The 16,282-nt window shown below is 42.3% G+C and overlaps 2 protein-coding genes across 2 annotated transcripts; both read left to right on the top strand.

The window, feature by feature from the left end:
- Positions 1–220: 220 nt before the first annotated feature.
- Positions 221–12,650, top strand: tsc22d4 (TSC22 domain family member 4). The gene is made up of 4 exons (XM_030776000.1): positions 221–3,259; positions 3,791–3,951; positions 11,155–11,206; positions 11,434–12,650. The coding sequence occupies exons 1-4, from the start codon at positions 2,468–2,470 to the stop codon at positions 11,572–11,574; spliced, it is 1,146 nt and encodes a 381-aa protein (XP_030631860.1). The 5' UTR covers positions 221–2,467; the 3' UTR covers positions 11,575–12,650.
- Positions 12,651–13,970: 1,320 nt separating this feature from the next.
- Positions 13,971–15,878, top strand: ppp1r35 (protein phosphatase 1, regulatory subunit 35). Its single transcript, XM_030774965.1, has 5 exons — positions 13,971–14,162; positions 14,476–14,620; positions 15,001–15,237; positions 15,370–15,507; positions 15,715–15,878. Exons 1-5 carry the CDS (start codon positions 13,971–13,973, stop codon positions 15,876–15,878), a joined length of 876 nt encoding a protein of 291 aa, XP_030630825.1.
- Positions 15,879–16,282: the final 404 nt, after the last annotated feature.

The raw sequence follows: 16,282 nt of genomic DNA, 5'->3' as shown, positions 1-16,282 counted from the left end.
CGCATTAGAAAAGTAGGGTAATTTTGTTACTTATTAGTTCCGTACATCCAAATCATTCAAGTATCCCCCTTTTAGCACTGCCCTGTCCCACTAAAAGCGCACGCCTATACGCCAAATCTATGCTAACTACGCGTGGGGGCGGAACTTCCGCGTTTCGAAAAAGTTGTCAACAGTTTCGTAAAAGAAAAATAAACATGTAAATCTAGATCCCACTCCAGGTGTGCTCCTGTCGAATACAGATATCGGGAGGTAAAATGGAAAGAAACACGTAGGAAAAGGAATACGCTGATACAAAGAAGAAAAGCTACGTACGACCATGATGTGAGCTCTGTCGTCTCAAGAACTGACAAGTCTGCCGTCTTAATTTCTATTGGATGAGTACTAGCAAAATATTTTATTGTCCTTCTTGACTTATTTGTCAACTGTTTGACGAATCGGGTGTGGATCTTCAATTGCAGTGGAAAACTAACCGAGAGGGTGTCGGTCCAATCACACTGCACATTTTACTAAACTAAGGAAAACTCGGCGTCTTGTCAAGACACAGCTTTCTTTGAGTTGCTCAATTTTTTTCCATCGAGCACTAATTCAAGTGTCGAAGAGTGAACGGATTTTCTCTGCTATCTTATCAAGTGTGACAAACGTTATTTGCATCATGACCCAACCACAACAGATGTGTTGGACCATTTCCAGATCTGTTGGTTCGCATGAGTTTGTCATGGGCATATTAGAATAATTTGTTGTTTGTTTGCTCTAAAACTGATCCCCTGCTTAGAGAGGCTAGTTTTATGCAGCTCCTGTTGTTTTTTTGTTTCTGTCTGTTTGCATCTCATTCCGTAATTATCCTTACTGGTTGATGGCACAAATCAGCCAATGAAGGTGACGTGTGAATTCTTTTAAACTTGTTTTTCTTTGACAACACGGTCTTATAGAAAAGCAAGACAGAGAAAATTGATCTGCATTACAGAATGTAAAGCTTGCAACGCAAGGGAAGTTGAGCAATTTAGTGACATGTCACATTCACAACAACTGCCTGAAGGGATTGTTTAAAGACGGCATAGAATGCCATGTGTGTGTGTGTGCGTGGAGGAACCCGTTCAAGTCACTGGTGAGTTTGAATGCATGACGTCATTGTGTCTCAACTGCCATGAAATCGTTTTCAGACCACAGAACTGATGCCAGTGCTAAAACTGGCAATGTTAGGCCTACCCTAACCCAATCGGGCAAGCCTTTGCGTACATTGTTTCATATCTAGTATACTGGCCTAACACAGCCTTGCGCCATGTTCTGTGCTTCTAAGGTCTGAGAAGTATAATTGCAACATATGTCGGGAAAACAGTATTTCACACAAATTCTTTACTGTTTAAACCACAAAAATCATGATACAGATGTGTTAAGCTATAGGTTTAGTCGTCAGTCTACAACCTGTCTACGAGTTCGCACATTTTAAATGATTTATGTGACATCAAGTACATTTGTCTGCAGGGATAGCCTACTGTGTCTGGTTGGGATAACTCAGCATCCTTATGTTTAGAGAACAATTTGTCAAATAATCCTTTTGACCATGTGCAGTTTTCCTTAAATTATAACAGCTTCATACGTCCTCAGTGGGGTGATCCTACAGACTTCCTTAAGTTTACCGACTTCGTCATCTCGTAGGTTCGGAGGGGGGAGCCGACCTATCACTTTATTGCCATACGTGTCATGAACTAAGATAGTGGTTTGGATTCGGCTGAGGGAAAAAACGGTTTGCCCTGCAAATATTCCTACTATTTTACAAGACCAAGAGAGCTAGTAGGGTTTCGTTTACTGTAATTGAACGAACAAAAGTCTAAATTAATCCTCTCATACCCTATGATGAATAGTTAAACGCAATCGCACTATCACAGATTGCGTCTATAAATACCGAGAAGGCTACGGGAAAGGAAACGGTAGTGTTCGTCGTCTGCCGCCAAGTGATCCTTGCGCAATACATGGGGAGCCAGTCTGTTCCTTTTCCGAAGATAGCTTGAACTATTTGCACAGAACTTTAAGCCGAGTGAGACGGAGTTAATTTGACTTTAATACACGGACAGAGTAAATTATTTGAGTCTCTGGTTTTATTTCAGAGATTGTTGGCAAGCTTTTGGAGTGAGGGTCGCATGTGTGTGGGTTCACCTGAGGACTGGGAGCGTCTCAGTGTGTCTGATCTGCAAGAGTGTAACCAGATGCGCCGCCGAGAGTTTTTGGATGAAAATACTTCGCCCTTTCTCTCGATTTTTCGTTCTAGGATGGACTGAACTCTAAATATTCTATGCTTATTTTACCTTTTTAAATGGTTTTTGTTTTTTAACTTTTTTTTTCTCTGCATATGAGGGTTTGCGTTTTAGGGTATAATGAGTGTGTTTGTGAGAGATGCTGGACTAAGATGTGACCTCAAGTGACTTGGCAAAACTCTGACAGACACACACAAAAATACACAAAGTCTAAGATGAGCGGAGGAAAGAAAAAGAGTGGTTTCCGGATCACCAGTGTTACATCAGAGTACACTCATGGGGTGGGAGAGAGTCCCAGCCAGAAAGGGCCTTTAAGTACAGAAACGAGTGCCTCCCCATTGCTCAGTAATGGGGGTCAGAGTTCCACACCCTCTCCCTCCCTACCACACAGACAGCCTGTTCAAGGGAGGGGCTCTGTAGACCAAATCACGCCAACATCAACTGTGTCTAATGGCCCAGCTTTTTCTCCCACCCTAAGTCCCAGCCTTCAGACGCATGGAAGCTCCAGCCAACCAAATACGCCTGTCACTATAAGGAAACAGAGCTCATTGGAGCAAGGTGGTTCTGGGGGAGGGGCATCACGGTTCCGAGTGGTACGTCTTGGCCAAGGATTGGGTGAACCTTACAAGCGGGGCCGCTGGACTTGCGTGGATGTCATGGAGCGGGAGATGGAGGAACGTGGACTCAGGCGTGTGATTGACAGTATGAGGCATGCCCACTCATTGGAGTCCCTAGAGACTGTGGGACTAGGTGGGGCTGAAGGGACGGTGGGTGGGGCTGCTCTGAAGCCGCTGGGTCATATGCGGGCTTTGAGAGCAGGTCACATGGTACACTCACAGGGCACCACTCACCTGTTGGCACACTGTAGGACTGAGACCTCACACAGTGGCCCTCCTTCACCTACCTATGAGTCACAACATTTCCCCTCCCCCCAAAATACACCAAGCACAACTCGCACCAGGAACATACCCCCACCCCTACGCCTGGACACAGAGCCTGGGGCCAAAGTAAGTATGACTTCTATGCAATTGCAATGACTTGCATTCAAACACACACACATATTAGGATGGTGATCATTTAAAGAGTTAAAATGTCCTAAACAGTAACATGTAAATCCAACTTGTCTCAAACACACGCTCACAATTACTAAAATATACCGTAGTACATTTAAACATGCCCATAGAAGAATTTCAGAATATGGCATGGAATGGAAGGCTTTTTTGTTTCATTCTAGAGTTAAAAGATGACTTACAGTTTTTTTTGTGATTTAACTAATGTTAAACAGATTTTTTCTGATTCATATTTCTAGCACTTTTAGTTCAGTAAAGGCCACTCCTGCTTTCTCCAGCTACACTGCAGTGTTACACAACTATTACACAAGTATTGTGCCGTCAGGAGACTGAAATGTTAGTGAACAATTCAAGTAGTATTTTTTCCATTTAAGTCTCCGCAAAGAAAGAGTAAAGTGTATAAGGGCCTCGCCACTGATTCGCCATTCAGCAATCTCTCACTGTTTATTACCGCATGTCTCCTCTCAGCTACGTGCCACGAGATCACAGCCTACTTCCCCTGGCCCCCATATGGGCAGAGATGGACCGTTCCACCCTAGCCTGACGCCCATTCAGACACCCTCAGCCCTGGCGCTGGCCCAGTCCATGCTGGGGGTAGGAAGTGCATTTGAACTGGTGGGCGATGAGAGGTGAGCCAGAGGAGTTGATTAACACCTAGCTTAGTTTGGATTAGCACTAATTCTGTTCCACTGTTGGTCTGTGTGTGTGACAGGGACAGGAAGTGTAGCCGAAGCTTGAAATTATGAAGTAAGAGGTTATGTAAGAGGGTGCTTATGACTTGGTAGGGTTATCAAGTTAAGAGTGGCCAAACTGACATTGTCTCTGCCTGGAAACAGTTTAAAGCAGGGTTCCGCAAATCCAGTCCCGCAGGGCCAGAGTCCTGCTACTTTTAGCCCTCACCTCATAATTAGTGGCTTGTTTTTCACTTGGGAAACAGATGTGTGTGGTCTTAAGTCTGTTAGGCTCCACTGATTGATCTGAGAACCTTCCAGGACTGGATTTGGGATACAGTGGTTTAAAAAGACTTAAGAGGTTCTTCAGTACTTACTAAAAAGACGTATTTAGTTTGCAGGAGCCATTACAAATGCTGTTTGGGCAATGAGTAAAGGGGATATGTTTCAGACATATTGCACAGTTCATAGTGTACCCTGGAATAAGGATCATTTTGGGCAAATTTAGATAGTTACTTCGAGAAAAAAACATCTGTAGATCAGAAACATCTAGGTAAACAACAATAAGCAACAGCTCAACATAGTCAGCAATCTCTCACTCTGGGAAAACATTATCATCAAATATGTAGCGCGTTAATGGAAACAAATCTTGACTTCATATTGTGAAAAAATTGATATACCGCTGTCACAAGAATGAGAGACAGTGGTTTTGCTGTTTCTACCATGATTTTGATTGATGTAGTGGGGTAGGATAGAGGGCAATTGTGGTTGAAGTTCTTGTAGCCTAAGCCCAGGAATTTTTTTTTACTCTTGCCTGTTAATTATCACATTTCTACACTGGAAGAAGGGCATGTCTGTAAATCACTAACACAGTGTTGTTGTTACAGGCAATAACCAGCAGCAATTAGACTGTTGACAACTGGGAATGTGCTCCTTTATCAAAACCTTAGTGCTCTACCCTCTCAGTATGTACATATTAGCTGTCAGTGTGTTGATACAGTCATCTCAGTTTCATTCTTTCTACTCAGATGGGAACAACAATTTCCGACTTTTATGTATAATAACAGGAGATTTTGGGTGAGTGTTTGGGTGCCAGGGTTGGTGTTCACTTGACACATCTGACCCTTCACATTTGGTGATCTTTTGGAATTGTGTTATGTCTTTAGTACGGTAACAGAAATGTGTTAAATGGCGATTCAAAGTTGGCTGTGCGAAGATGGATCCTTTATATAGTCATGCCTACACAAGCAGCTTTGGTAGGGGGTGAGATGAGGTTTAGATATGTGGTTGACATAGATCTGAGGTCTAGTTTAGCACATACTGAGGGAGGGGCTCGGGTTTAGCATTGCCTTGTGAGGAAAGCTGTGCATGAATGGAAAGCAGTGGTTTGGACCGCTCTCTTAGTAATCTCTCTAAAGCTGGGTACAGTCAGACTGAACATAGCCATTCCTCATCGTTTTTTTTTTCCCTCTCTTTTTTTCTTGTCTTCCCGTCTCAGTGTGTCACTTTAAATTCTCTTCTCTTTCCCTTTTCTTCCCATTTTTCTGTCAAATCTATGGTTCCTTATACTTCTACCCCCTACCTCCCTCTTCTGTTTAATATCTTCTTCCCTTTTCTTCATCTTTCATCTTACTGTTCATGCTTCCTCTATTTCTCTTCTCTTCTTCGGCCTGTTACTCCTCGCGTTGACCTCTGCTTGGTTATTGCTGCTCCATATTTAGAGCTAGAGATGAGCACAGTCACATTTTTGGACCCCAGGCTAGAATAGGGCCTGACTGAAACTGTCACTCTGCTGGAGGCCATGCTGGCTGTGGGCCAGAGGCTCCCTAAGCTCTCTCTCTGAGCTTCACAAAGTAGTGTGCACTGTCACAGAAAGGGCCCAAATGCCTCAACAATACAACACACACAATCACACTCTCACACTCACACTCACATACACATACACGCACGCATGCATGCACACACACACACACACACACACACACACACACACACTTATGTGTGTATTCAACATATATTCACATGTAGAATGTCCAATGTTTTAATGCCAACAAATAAGCCCTTATATCAAATCTGAATACATCAACTCACAAATGCAGCTGCGCCTGTAGATTGACACATGCTATCCTTGACACAAGTTGTTCTCTCCCACATCCATATCTTTCATCTTTTCCTCTCCAGTTATTCTCTTTCTGCCTCTTTCTTTATGTATGCACATATTTGTACTTATTTCTGTCTTTGTCTGCCTGTTCCCTCTCTCTCTCTTTCTCTCTCAGCAGTGGATTAAAAGCAGTATGAGAGGAGAAATAGAGGCTCTATTCATAAGGGAAGAGAGGAGAGGAGTGAGAGAAAACAGGGCAGCAGAGGGAAAGAGAGGAGAGGAGAGCAGAATGGGGGCAGGGATACAGGAAGTGAAGGAACAGAGGTGGTAGAGACTCTATGTGTGTGTGGGTGTGTGTGGGTGTGTGTGACACAGTGGTGAAGTGAGTTAAATTCCTGGTAAGGTTTTCGAAGTGGTTTTGGCTTTCTGTGTTGGCTTATGATGGTTGACAGGCTAATGGCCGTGTGTTTATGAGAGAGAGTGGAAAAGAAGGAAGAAAGAGACAGAGAAAAGCAGCTGAACTTTTCTTCTCCTTACTCAGATTAGACGCATACTGGCATTAGCATTGCACACAAAAGGTCAGTGTTTAGTACACAGAACCACACCAGAGAGAACAAAGCATGTGTAGGGGCATGTGTGTGTCTCTGTCTGTATGTGCGTGTCTGTATGTGTGTGAGCCCACCTTTTTGAAAATGTGTGTGAATCTCAGCGTTATCTGGCACATGGCTCTGTTATGTTAATATCTTATCCGTCTTGTCAATATTTATGGGATCAAACAGGACTCCAGAGTTCTCACTGCTTGTATAAGTGTGTGTGTGTGTGTGTCTGAGCCTGTGTATCTGTTGGAGTCATTTTACTAGTGATTTTTAACCTTTGCATACTACATCTTAACGCAAGAAATTGTGTAAGGGATTGAGATTTGTGTAAGAGTTCACTAATTTTCTCAAGGGCTGTGATACCTTGACTCTAAATCTGACCTGATGAGTTTTTTTGAACACATGTCTCAGTTTCCATCTCAACAATCAGCCAGTGAATGAGTATGGCAGGTTCTTTGTTTCAGGAAAATAAGGCAGTGTCCTAACAGTTTTTTTTGCTATTGTTTCTCCTTTTACACTTTCACATTTTAAAATACTCACACAAAAGTTGTGTGTACAGTTGGTTCATCTATACCCATTTTGTGGGTGTCCAACCTGGTACTGATTATTTGTCCATTTCTGTTCTGATCTGGGATCAGTTTATTTGTTGATGGTTAAGCTTACCAACTGTTAAATGTTCCAGATCACATGTTTTCAGTAGTAAGCAATTGAATGTGGGTAGACTATGGAATGCTGGGTAAGGTTTTTTAACATACACAAGAAGAGTAGGTGGGCAGAGAATGTCAGCAGCACCTCTCATTGGCTGAGAAAGGGGGTAGGTGGGTAAAGGAATGAAAGGATGCGAGTGTTAGCCTATCACACTGGTGGCCTGTCTAGTGTTTTTGCTATTTTTTTGCTTGTGTGTCTGAGTGTGTGAGGAGACTGTGTCTGGCTGTACTGACTGTGGGTGGAAGGCTGAGTGAAAATGCTAATACATTTTGAGACAAATACTTTCTCAAAAATACAGACAGTTTACTTGCCTCCAAGACAACCATTATAGCGATCAGAGTAGATACCGAAATGGTGTTCCACCAAAGAAGCATAGTTGCCTCTTCAGTTTTTTTTCCACAAAAAGACAGCGACCATGCAGGCCGACATCAACACAGAGGTGACGTTTAGCCAAGGCAATTTTGATTTCTGTTTTGCCCAGAAGGTAGTCATGAACTGAAGACCTGTAGTGGGATTATTAAGAATTACTGGCTGTACTCACCGGGAAACAGAGGAACTTTACTCCCCTCAGATTATGCTAATCTCTCACTCACCCTCTGGGAATTAGCTCACAGTGCTACTGCAATGTGGATTGGCCTGATTATGAGGATTATATTGGAATGTTGGATTTGAGGAGACAAAGCGATATGGACATCTTGTGATCAAGATTACCAAATGCAGGTCCATTTTGGACCAGGAGTTGACCATGTTTGGTTGTGTAGACCAGAACTGGATCGGAGGACTCTTAAAGTTTTGCATTACTACATCTGACAAGACCATATCATAGCCCTGTACCTTTCTCTGTTGCTGATTTAAGACCGTTTTAGCTTGTCTTGCTTTGTCCCAGGACTTTGCACTCCCTTTGTCTTTTTCTTTATCTTTATCTCTTGTATCCTCTGTGCATTCTGCCTGTGCACCAATCCAGTGTCCTTACCAACAGAAGACTAGAAGTTGAATAAGCTTTGTTATGTTTCCTGTGTGAAACTTGCGCTTTCTGTCTGAAAATCGTAAATCATTTACTCACTGCTTTGAGCCTTTAAGGGCTTGCTTTTGACTAATGCTTGCCACAGTGCAGTGCTTAGGAAGTGACCACCATTTTGTGTGCATCTGGATTCCTTAAGATCAACCTTAAAAGAGGTTAATGGAAATACTTTCTATATGACACAGTGAGTAAGTGTAGTGGTTCAGACATCTGAGGTTAGTCGATGCTTTGAACTTCCTTTGATTGTAATCTCCTATTTCCTTTGTGCAAGTGATTCAGCAGAACACTGTGATGTTTGGTAGTGTGCGAAAGATTGTCTCAGCCTTTGAGACCCGCCGCCAGCCTCGTCCTGTCTCCTTACCCCCATCTCTTTCTTCTTCTTCACTTCCGTCATCTGTCTCTGCAGCTCATTCATCAGCTTCTGTCTCTCCCTCTCTCCCCTCAAAATCTGGGTCTCAGTGCATTTGCCCCGTAACTACTTCTTGCCCCAAAATTAGCTCTTCCCCTAGCTCTGTTAAGACACATGTCTGCTCCACCTCCTCCCCTACTTCCCATAAAAGACTAACATGTCTCTCAGGTCCATCCACTCCTGAGTCACTCACCATTCATGGGCCAGGCCACACCTCAAAGGTCTGGTCCAGACCTCCTCCTACTCCTCCTCTTCCTCGTTCACTCCAGCACCTTAGAGAGGAAGACAGATTTGGGAAAGAGGTAGGAAAAGAAGGTGTGAAGAGGAGAGAGGGCAGAGGTAAAGGAGTCCCAAGAGTCAGAGTTCGTGACTCCTGGCCAATTGGGCGCCTGGATTCTATTGAAAAGAAGAGCCTTCAAGCAGATTTATCTGAGCAGATGAGAGAGACAGTCAGCTGCAAGACGTTACTCGATGTAGACAAACCAAAATCTGAAAGGCTTTCTACATCAAACTGCAGTAGCGGACTTACAGTTAGCCCAACAGCAGGAGCCAGGACTGACTGTGCCAGCTGCACCATTAGGCCTAAAGCCACCTCTTCCAAAGGACCTGCCATGAGTTCCCTCACAGGGACCAGTGCCAATTCTAAAGACTGCCTTTCAGACAGATATTCTTGGAACTCAGGAGTCATTCAAATCCCTACCACTAGATCCATATCCAGCTATAGAACTGAGTTTACTGCTAGCTCTGTATTAGGGCCTACTGCTTTCTCCTCCACAGTAACCAAACCAGGCTCCACCACTGCCGGTACCACCTCTGGGTCCAAGTCGACCTCCAGCTCAGGGCCCAATATGTGCTGTGTTATAGAGACCAAACCCACTGTTAGCTGTGACTTAGGAAGCACTGTTTGCTCCATGACCAAGCCTTCTGTTGACTCCACTTTAGAAACCTTTGCTGGCCCTGCCAAAGGGACTAGTGCTGTCCCCACTACAGGGACTGCTGTTGGTCCCATCACAGGGGCTACTGTTAGCCACTCTGTGGCAACTGCTGCTGGTCCCCCACACCCAATCCAGCTACACGCTCATACATCTTTGATGAGCAATCAAGCCCTGGCCAGTGGCTCAGGAGAAGTCTTACACTCCTCTTCAAATAAATCTCCCCTCCCAGGGCACAGCCACATGTCCTCCCCTGGTGAGACTGGAAGAAGCAACAATTCTGGTATTGCTTGTCTCAGGCAAACACAAATTGCTAAACCCTGTGACAGTCCAAATCCAGCAGGTGGTACCTCCATTTCTTTCTACCCAACTCAAAGCACCTTATCTCGGCCATACAATCCTGCAAATCCCTCTGCATCTGGAGCATCAGCTGTTGTAGATGGTGGATGTAGAGGTGTAAAGGGGGCTTCCTCTCACTCCTCCAGTTTTAAGCCTAAATTAGACGTTCCAAATCTGCCAGGATTGCGCCGCTCTGAGGCTGCCTATCTCTCACTGCTGTTCTTCTGCCGCAGGTACACTTACCAACAGAGCTTAGGTTGTATAGGGTATATGGGATCAAACTGTGTGTGTCTGCATTTATCTGTGCACAGCTGTGTGTGTTCCTTGTCATTGAAACTCATTATGCTTTTGGTGTGTGTGTGTGTGTGTGTGTGGGTGTTTACATCAGGAATAGGCCCTAGTAATGTGAACCATGTGCTCAGCAGGCTACCGCTTTTCAGAACAATAACATCTGTGTCATACACATGGCTCTGTTCTCAGTGTAGTGTGTGTGTGTGTGTGTGTGTGTGTGTAACGCACGTACACTTCAGAGCTTTGTCCCCCATTTGTTTTCCACTCACACTGAACAGTGCCAGTCTCTCCATTCTGGTGGTTTATTTTTTTTGCACAGGGCAAAAATGGGATCTATAAAGTTCATAGTGCTTTTATATAAAGTGTTCTTCAAATACATTAATCTTGTAACTTTTCAAGTTCTGTAGCATCATCTATGGACAGACAAAGTTTACATGTACATAAATACAAAGGTCTGCGAATGTCTGTAGAGCTTGTAGCTGTAAACAATCTGAAAATAACACCATACTCTAAAGGGTGTTCAGTTATGATTTTGTGAATCCATCCCTTTACACACCATTATATGATGCTCACACAGTCCTTTATATGTGTCTAGTTAGAAATTCCACTTTATAAAGAGGGGCCTATGTGTTTGTTGTGTTGTTCTGTCAAAAAATAACAATACCGTAATCTCTATGCTGTTATACATTATTACATGTTGTACACACAGGTAAGGTAAGTGCCTTTGATGAGTATCAGTGATCTTATCTGTTTGGGTTTTTCAGTGGGTCCAACAGCAGCATGATTGCCATCGACAACAAGATTGAGCAAGCTATGGTGAGATTATGTTCATGTCTATGTTTATGTATATGTGTTTATATTGCTGTGTCATTGTCTCACTACAGACCTTAGGCCCTGACTTAGTAAATGTTGGTTGGGATTGTGTGCATGTGGGTGTTTGTGTCACCTTATTACAACTTTTAATAAGAGTGTTGTATATTTTCTGTTTAAGATTGATGTTTGCTGTTTACTTTGTTTATTTGCAATATGTCTTTGTTTTATAGGACCTGGTTAAAACTCATCTGATGTTAGCTGTGCGAGAAGAGGTGGAGGTTCTGAGGGAGCAGATTAAGGAACTATCAGAGAGGAACGCTCAGCTAGAAAGAGAGAACTACATCCTTAGAGCCCTTAGGGAACGAGACTGAGCCAAAACCAATATAATCTCTAAATCAAGGCATCATGGGAGATGAAGTCTTTCTGGAGCTTGCTCAGTTGAATAATGAACTTCAGGTTGGAAAGTGTGTATGGAAGAAAGCAAGAGTAGAAAGATGGAAGGATATCAACTGCAATAACAAGGCAGTTGCAATTAAAAAGATGAAAAATAGTTACAAATGAGTTGTAACTGTAGCCTGTATGTATGCTGTATGGCTTTCACTGCTCTATGCCTTAGCCTCAGACCACACTCTCTAACATACATGCATGCACCTATTCATACACAAGCACAAGCACAAGCACAAGCACACAAGTGGTGTCCATTAGAAATTAACAGTCACAGAATCTAATTCATGATGTAATCACTAAGGAAAAACTTTTAAGAAACAAATTGAATTGTAATGTTGATTTTAATGATAATACTGATGAGATGCCCTCATTGGTTGACACGTAACATAGTGTTTATTTATTATTGTGTGCTCATTCAGTGTTTGAGTATGTTTTCAAAACAACTTACTGGACATGGAATTCTCACCTAAAAGACAGTGTATGTATGTTTTTTGTTTGTGTGTGTGTGGGTCTGAGTGTGCATGACAGGGAGTGTGACTTTTTCATATCTGTACTTTGTGTCTAAGAGCCAGCTATGCTTTTTACATAGCCTACTGGCTATCAAGACAACCTGGAGGGGTTTTATGGTTGCTGTTGGTATTGTAATCGTACTCTGTGTGTGTGTGTGTGTGTTATCAGACATGGGGGAGTTGTTTTGGTGAAGGGTCATCAGCATTGTGCCATATACTGAATGTTTTATCTGTAAAGCACTGCTCTGTCCTACACTAATACTACATGTATGCTGTCATGGTCAATTCCAAACCATCCGTTGCTATGGCTATGTGTTGATTTCCTTTTTAGTGGTACAGTGGGCCTCTATGTAGACTGTTACACATTTGTGCCATATTTTAAAGCTAACATTTTTTTCTCTCTGGTTCATCTCTTTCTTCTCTCTCATTGTTTCCTTTACTGGATTCATTTGCAGTATTACTGATCTGTAATTCTAATGAAAAACAGGAATAATCCAATAAATAACTTTTACTAAATGTATTTTCCATTACTTTTGAGTGCTTCTTTATTACCCAATGCCTTTGATCAGTACATTTTACTGCACTGCCATCATCTGGTAGGATGATGTTACAGATGATGAAGGAAAAAATGAATGCCACAATTACCAGAGCATACAACAAAGCATACAACAGAGAGAACAGATAAACTGGTATTTGGCAGTCAAAATGGCACAGTCTGCATTATAACAGTTTAATGTAATTTTGAATTATTTGTTCAATTAGTCTAACTCTGTAATTTTTCAGATTGACTGATAATCTTGCATTTCTTCTGTGTATGGTTTGCTGAATTTTTATACCAAATATTTGCTGGAAATATTTGAAGCCGTAATATGAATAACACTGAACTAATATCTGTAAAGATCGTGAATGTATGAGAAGTGGCACGTACGCAAACATATCGCTCATTGGAGAAAACGCCTTGGTGTCCCATAGGACTGAAAGTACTTGATAAATATCACCAAAATGTTATGATATGATATCTCCTGGATGGATAAAAACTGACACGTTATTTAGAGACAATAAAAGCCAATGGGTCGCTGATGAACTAAACTTAATAAAGTGTCGTTATTTTATAAGCTCAGGATCCAGATCGCTGATTTGTCTGCACACCAGTGGGCGCTCTTATTACTTTTAGCTTACATACTATAGAACTTTCTCCACCGGAAGTTCTTCGACCATAGAAACATTTTATAAACGGAATCACATACTTTGGCGGTGTTGGTGGTGGGAACTTTAAACATCATACGTTGGTAGTTACTCGAAAGATTAGTAAAATATGCTTTACTACATTGTCATATTGATGGAAATGTATAACATTTACAGAAATTACTGATAAACGACGATAAGATGGTTTCAGTTTATTGGTAGGTTTGCTGTTGGCTGTGCGTTTCCCTGAGTTGGCTGGTTAAATTTGGATAACTCCTTTTAACTCAGTTCACGTATAAAATTTTATAAACTCTCATGATTCTTACTGTGTTTCCAGCTGTAGTTTGTGAGCACTATTGCATTTAAAGGTCTCGCTAATCAGTAGCACAGTGCTAAGAGCTGATAAATTTAAGTTTGGTTCCTCTAATTCTGTTTTGATTTATGTGTTTATTTATTTGTCTCGTTTTCGTCGGGTAAATGGTATTTTACTCTCGAGTGTTTGATTAAGCAAATAATGTATCGTGGTATTACTATTATTGAGCAGTTCGTGTCTGATGATGTTCAAACCTTATGTTTGAAGTCAGTTTTGGTGGTGATAGGATCCGTTACGAGAAGCAGATCTGACCATGATAAGCACAAATCTTCGCTGTCCCTCCCCTGTGCCCGGAGACCCGGATATTCGCCCCGCTCCTCAGCCTGTTCCAGCCCCGGTGTGTCACGGTACACCGCTGAAGTGTCCGGATCTTGACCTGTCGATCACCCTCACGCCGGAACATACCGTTAATAGGGGTCGAAGGCAGAAGCTTCCAGGCAAACAGGTGAGGTTGGCTCAAGACCCTTAAGGCGAAATTGCTATTTTTTTATGTAACTGTCCCAGAATTCCTACACTGCCGATGTTATTTTTTATAGCATGCATTCATTGATTGGATTAAAAGGCAATTCACTTATTTAGGCCCATCAAGTGAACCCTGATCTAGTTTAAAGAAATGTTTACAGACATTAAATAATTGAGTTGCAGCCTGGGAAGTGACTAAATATCTCTTGGAACCATTACACTCTGATGAATCATCTGGAACAGCATTGTGATTGTTGTCATCATGACTTCATGACTCATATGGCATGTCCATGTAGGTGCGTTTTGATGTGAGCCCTAAGTCCAGGATTGTTGCCAGCAGCCCCCGCAAAGCATATGCAATGGACCAAACTGTGGTTGTTTCAGTGACAGCAGAACCTAATAGCAACCAGAAATCAGCGGAATTGCGGAAATGTCAATACAGTAAGATACAGGGTCGGCTAATGTAACTCAGTAGACAACTCATTGATCTAAAAAAGACTGGACCACAATTATTCAAAGTTGCTTGCTTATGCTTTGGTTTGCTGTAATTTTGATACAGTTTAACACAGTATTAAAAGCAAAGGGTCTGGTAATGAATAATTAAACTAAACACTAGCACTTGACAGCACTTAGACTCAGTGATTATTGGTTCACAGACCAAAGAGCACTAGTTCATGCCAAGGTTGATATATCAATTAGCCTTCCATTCATTGTTAATGATTTATCTTTTCCTGACTTGGCAGGATTCCACTGACACAGTGCTACATAGACTTTTTTGGCTGTTCATGTAGTCAAGTTATTTATGGTTATTGTGATTTCAGGTGATAAAGCAAGGGAAGACAAGGGAAAGCTGATCCAAGGCCAAAGGACCCTATCTGAACAGAGTGATTCCAGTGATGGACAGGTCCTGGAGGGGGCAGAATTGAACACAACCCTAGCTTTGAAAGCAGAACTAAAAGAATTGGAAGAGGCAGAGTTTGACTCCAAAAAAGCTGTGAAGGAAAAAATGAAGACATCAGCACTCGCAAAGAATCACATCACTGCCAAGGCCACAGAAGGTGGCTCAGATCTCCCTGTTTGTTTAAGACAAAGACTTATAGTCTTATACTAGTGTGCTTGGGAGCCTCAACTAGCATACACTCCAGCTCTCTCACACAGATATCTAATGGCCTCTGAATTATGTTCCTTAGGACTGAACTTCCCTCGCTCTCAGCATCTCTACAGGGCGCTCGTCAGTGTCACCCTATCACATGACCAGCTTGTCAGTCAGGCCCTTCGTGATAGGCCAGCACTGACTCCACCCACACGTGGCCATGGCAGTAAGGTCAGCTTTCTCAAGAGTATTTTATAACTGGCAGAAAGACGATTTTTAGTGATAGATTTGTGTATGTGTAAATGTCACAGTCTTCATTTGTTAACTTTTATCTCTTTCCTTCCTGTGTGTATAAAAATGAGCTAATTATGCATTTTTGTGGCGTTTCTGTGCGGTGTGGTTCCATCTGTCTGTGTCTGTGTGTAATCCCAGCCCAAACCAGCAGAGGCTCCTGACCTACTGGCATTCTACAGTCCGGCAGAGCTGTTCCGAGAGATTCCACTGTTGCCAGGTGACCAGCTTCCTCTACCCCGACCACAGCTTGTACCTCGACCCACCCACACAACCTTTGACCTGTACCATCGACATAGACAGTGGGAAGCGTGACACATGAATCCATCTTCTGCAAGGAAACTGATCAGCAAAACAGTTCAAAACCTATTCTGTGAGGATCTCTGACATGTTGGATAAAACGCTGTTAACGGATCGTCGCATTATCACAATGACTATCACAAAACGCAAGACAACATGTCTTTTTATTTTTTCATAGAAAGAGAGGCATATGTGTTTTTTATTGTAATGTACAGTAATTTAATTTATGTCAAATAAATGTTGTACGTGACATTAATTAATGTCTGTTAGGAATGTTCATTTGTGTGATTGTTGTCTATACTTAGTTGTTGAGGTACGGTAATGAGATATTCTTTCTCTGCACAAAACTGGAATTATTCGTCGGTGTGGTTGTACTTGGTCCAAATAGATTTGGTCGTATTCTATGAATGTGTGGACAG

Source organism: Chanos chanos, chromosome 5 (genome assembly GCF_902362185.1).
Source record: "Chanos chanos chromosome 5, fChaCha1.1, whole genome shotgun sequence".
In the NCBI taxonomy this organism is placed as follows: domain Eukaryota; kingdom Metazoa; phylum Chordata; class Actinopteri; order Gonorynchiformes; family Chanidae; genus Chanos; species Chanos chanos.
Note: the sequence above shows the minus strand (reverse complement) of the source record. Positions and strands in the feature narration are given on the sequence as shown.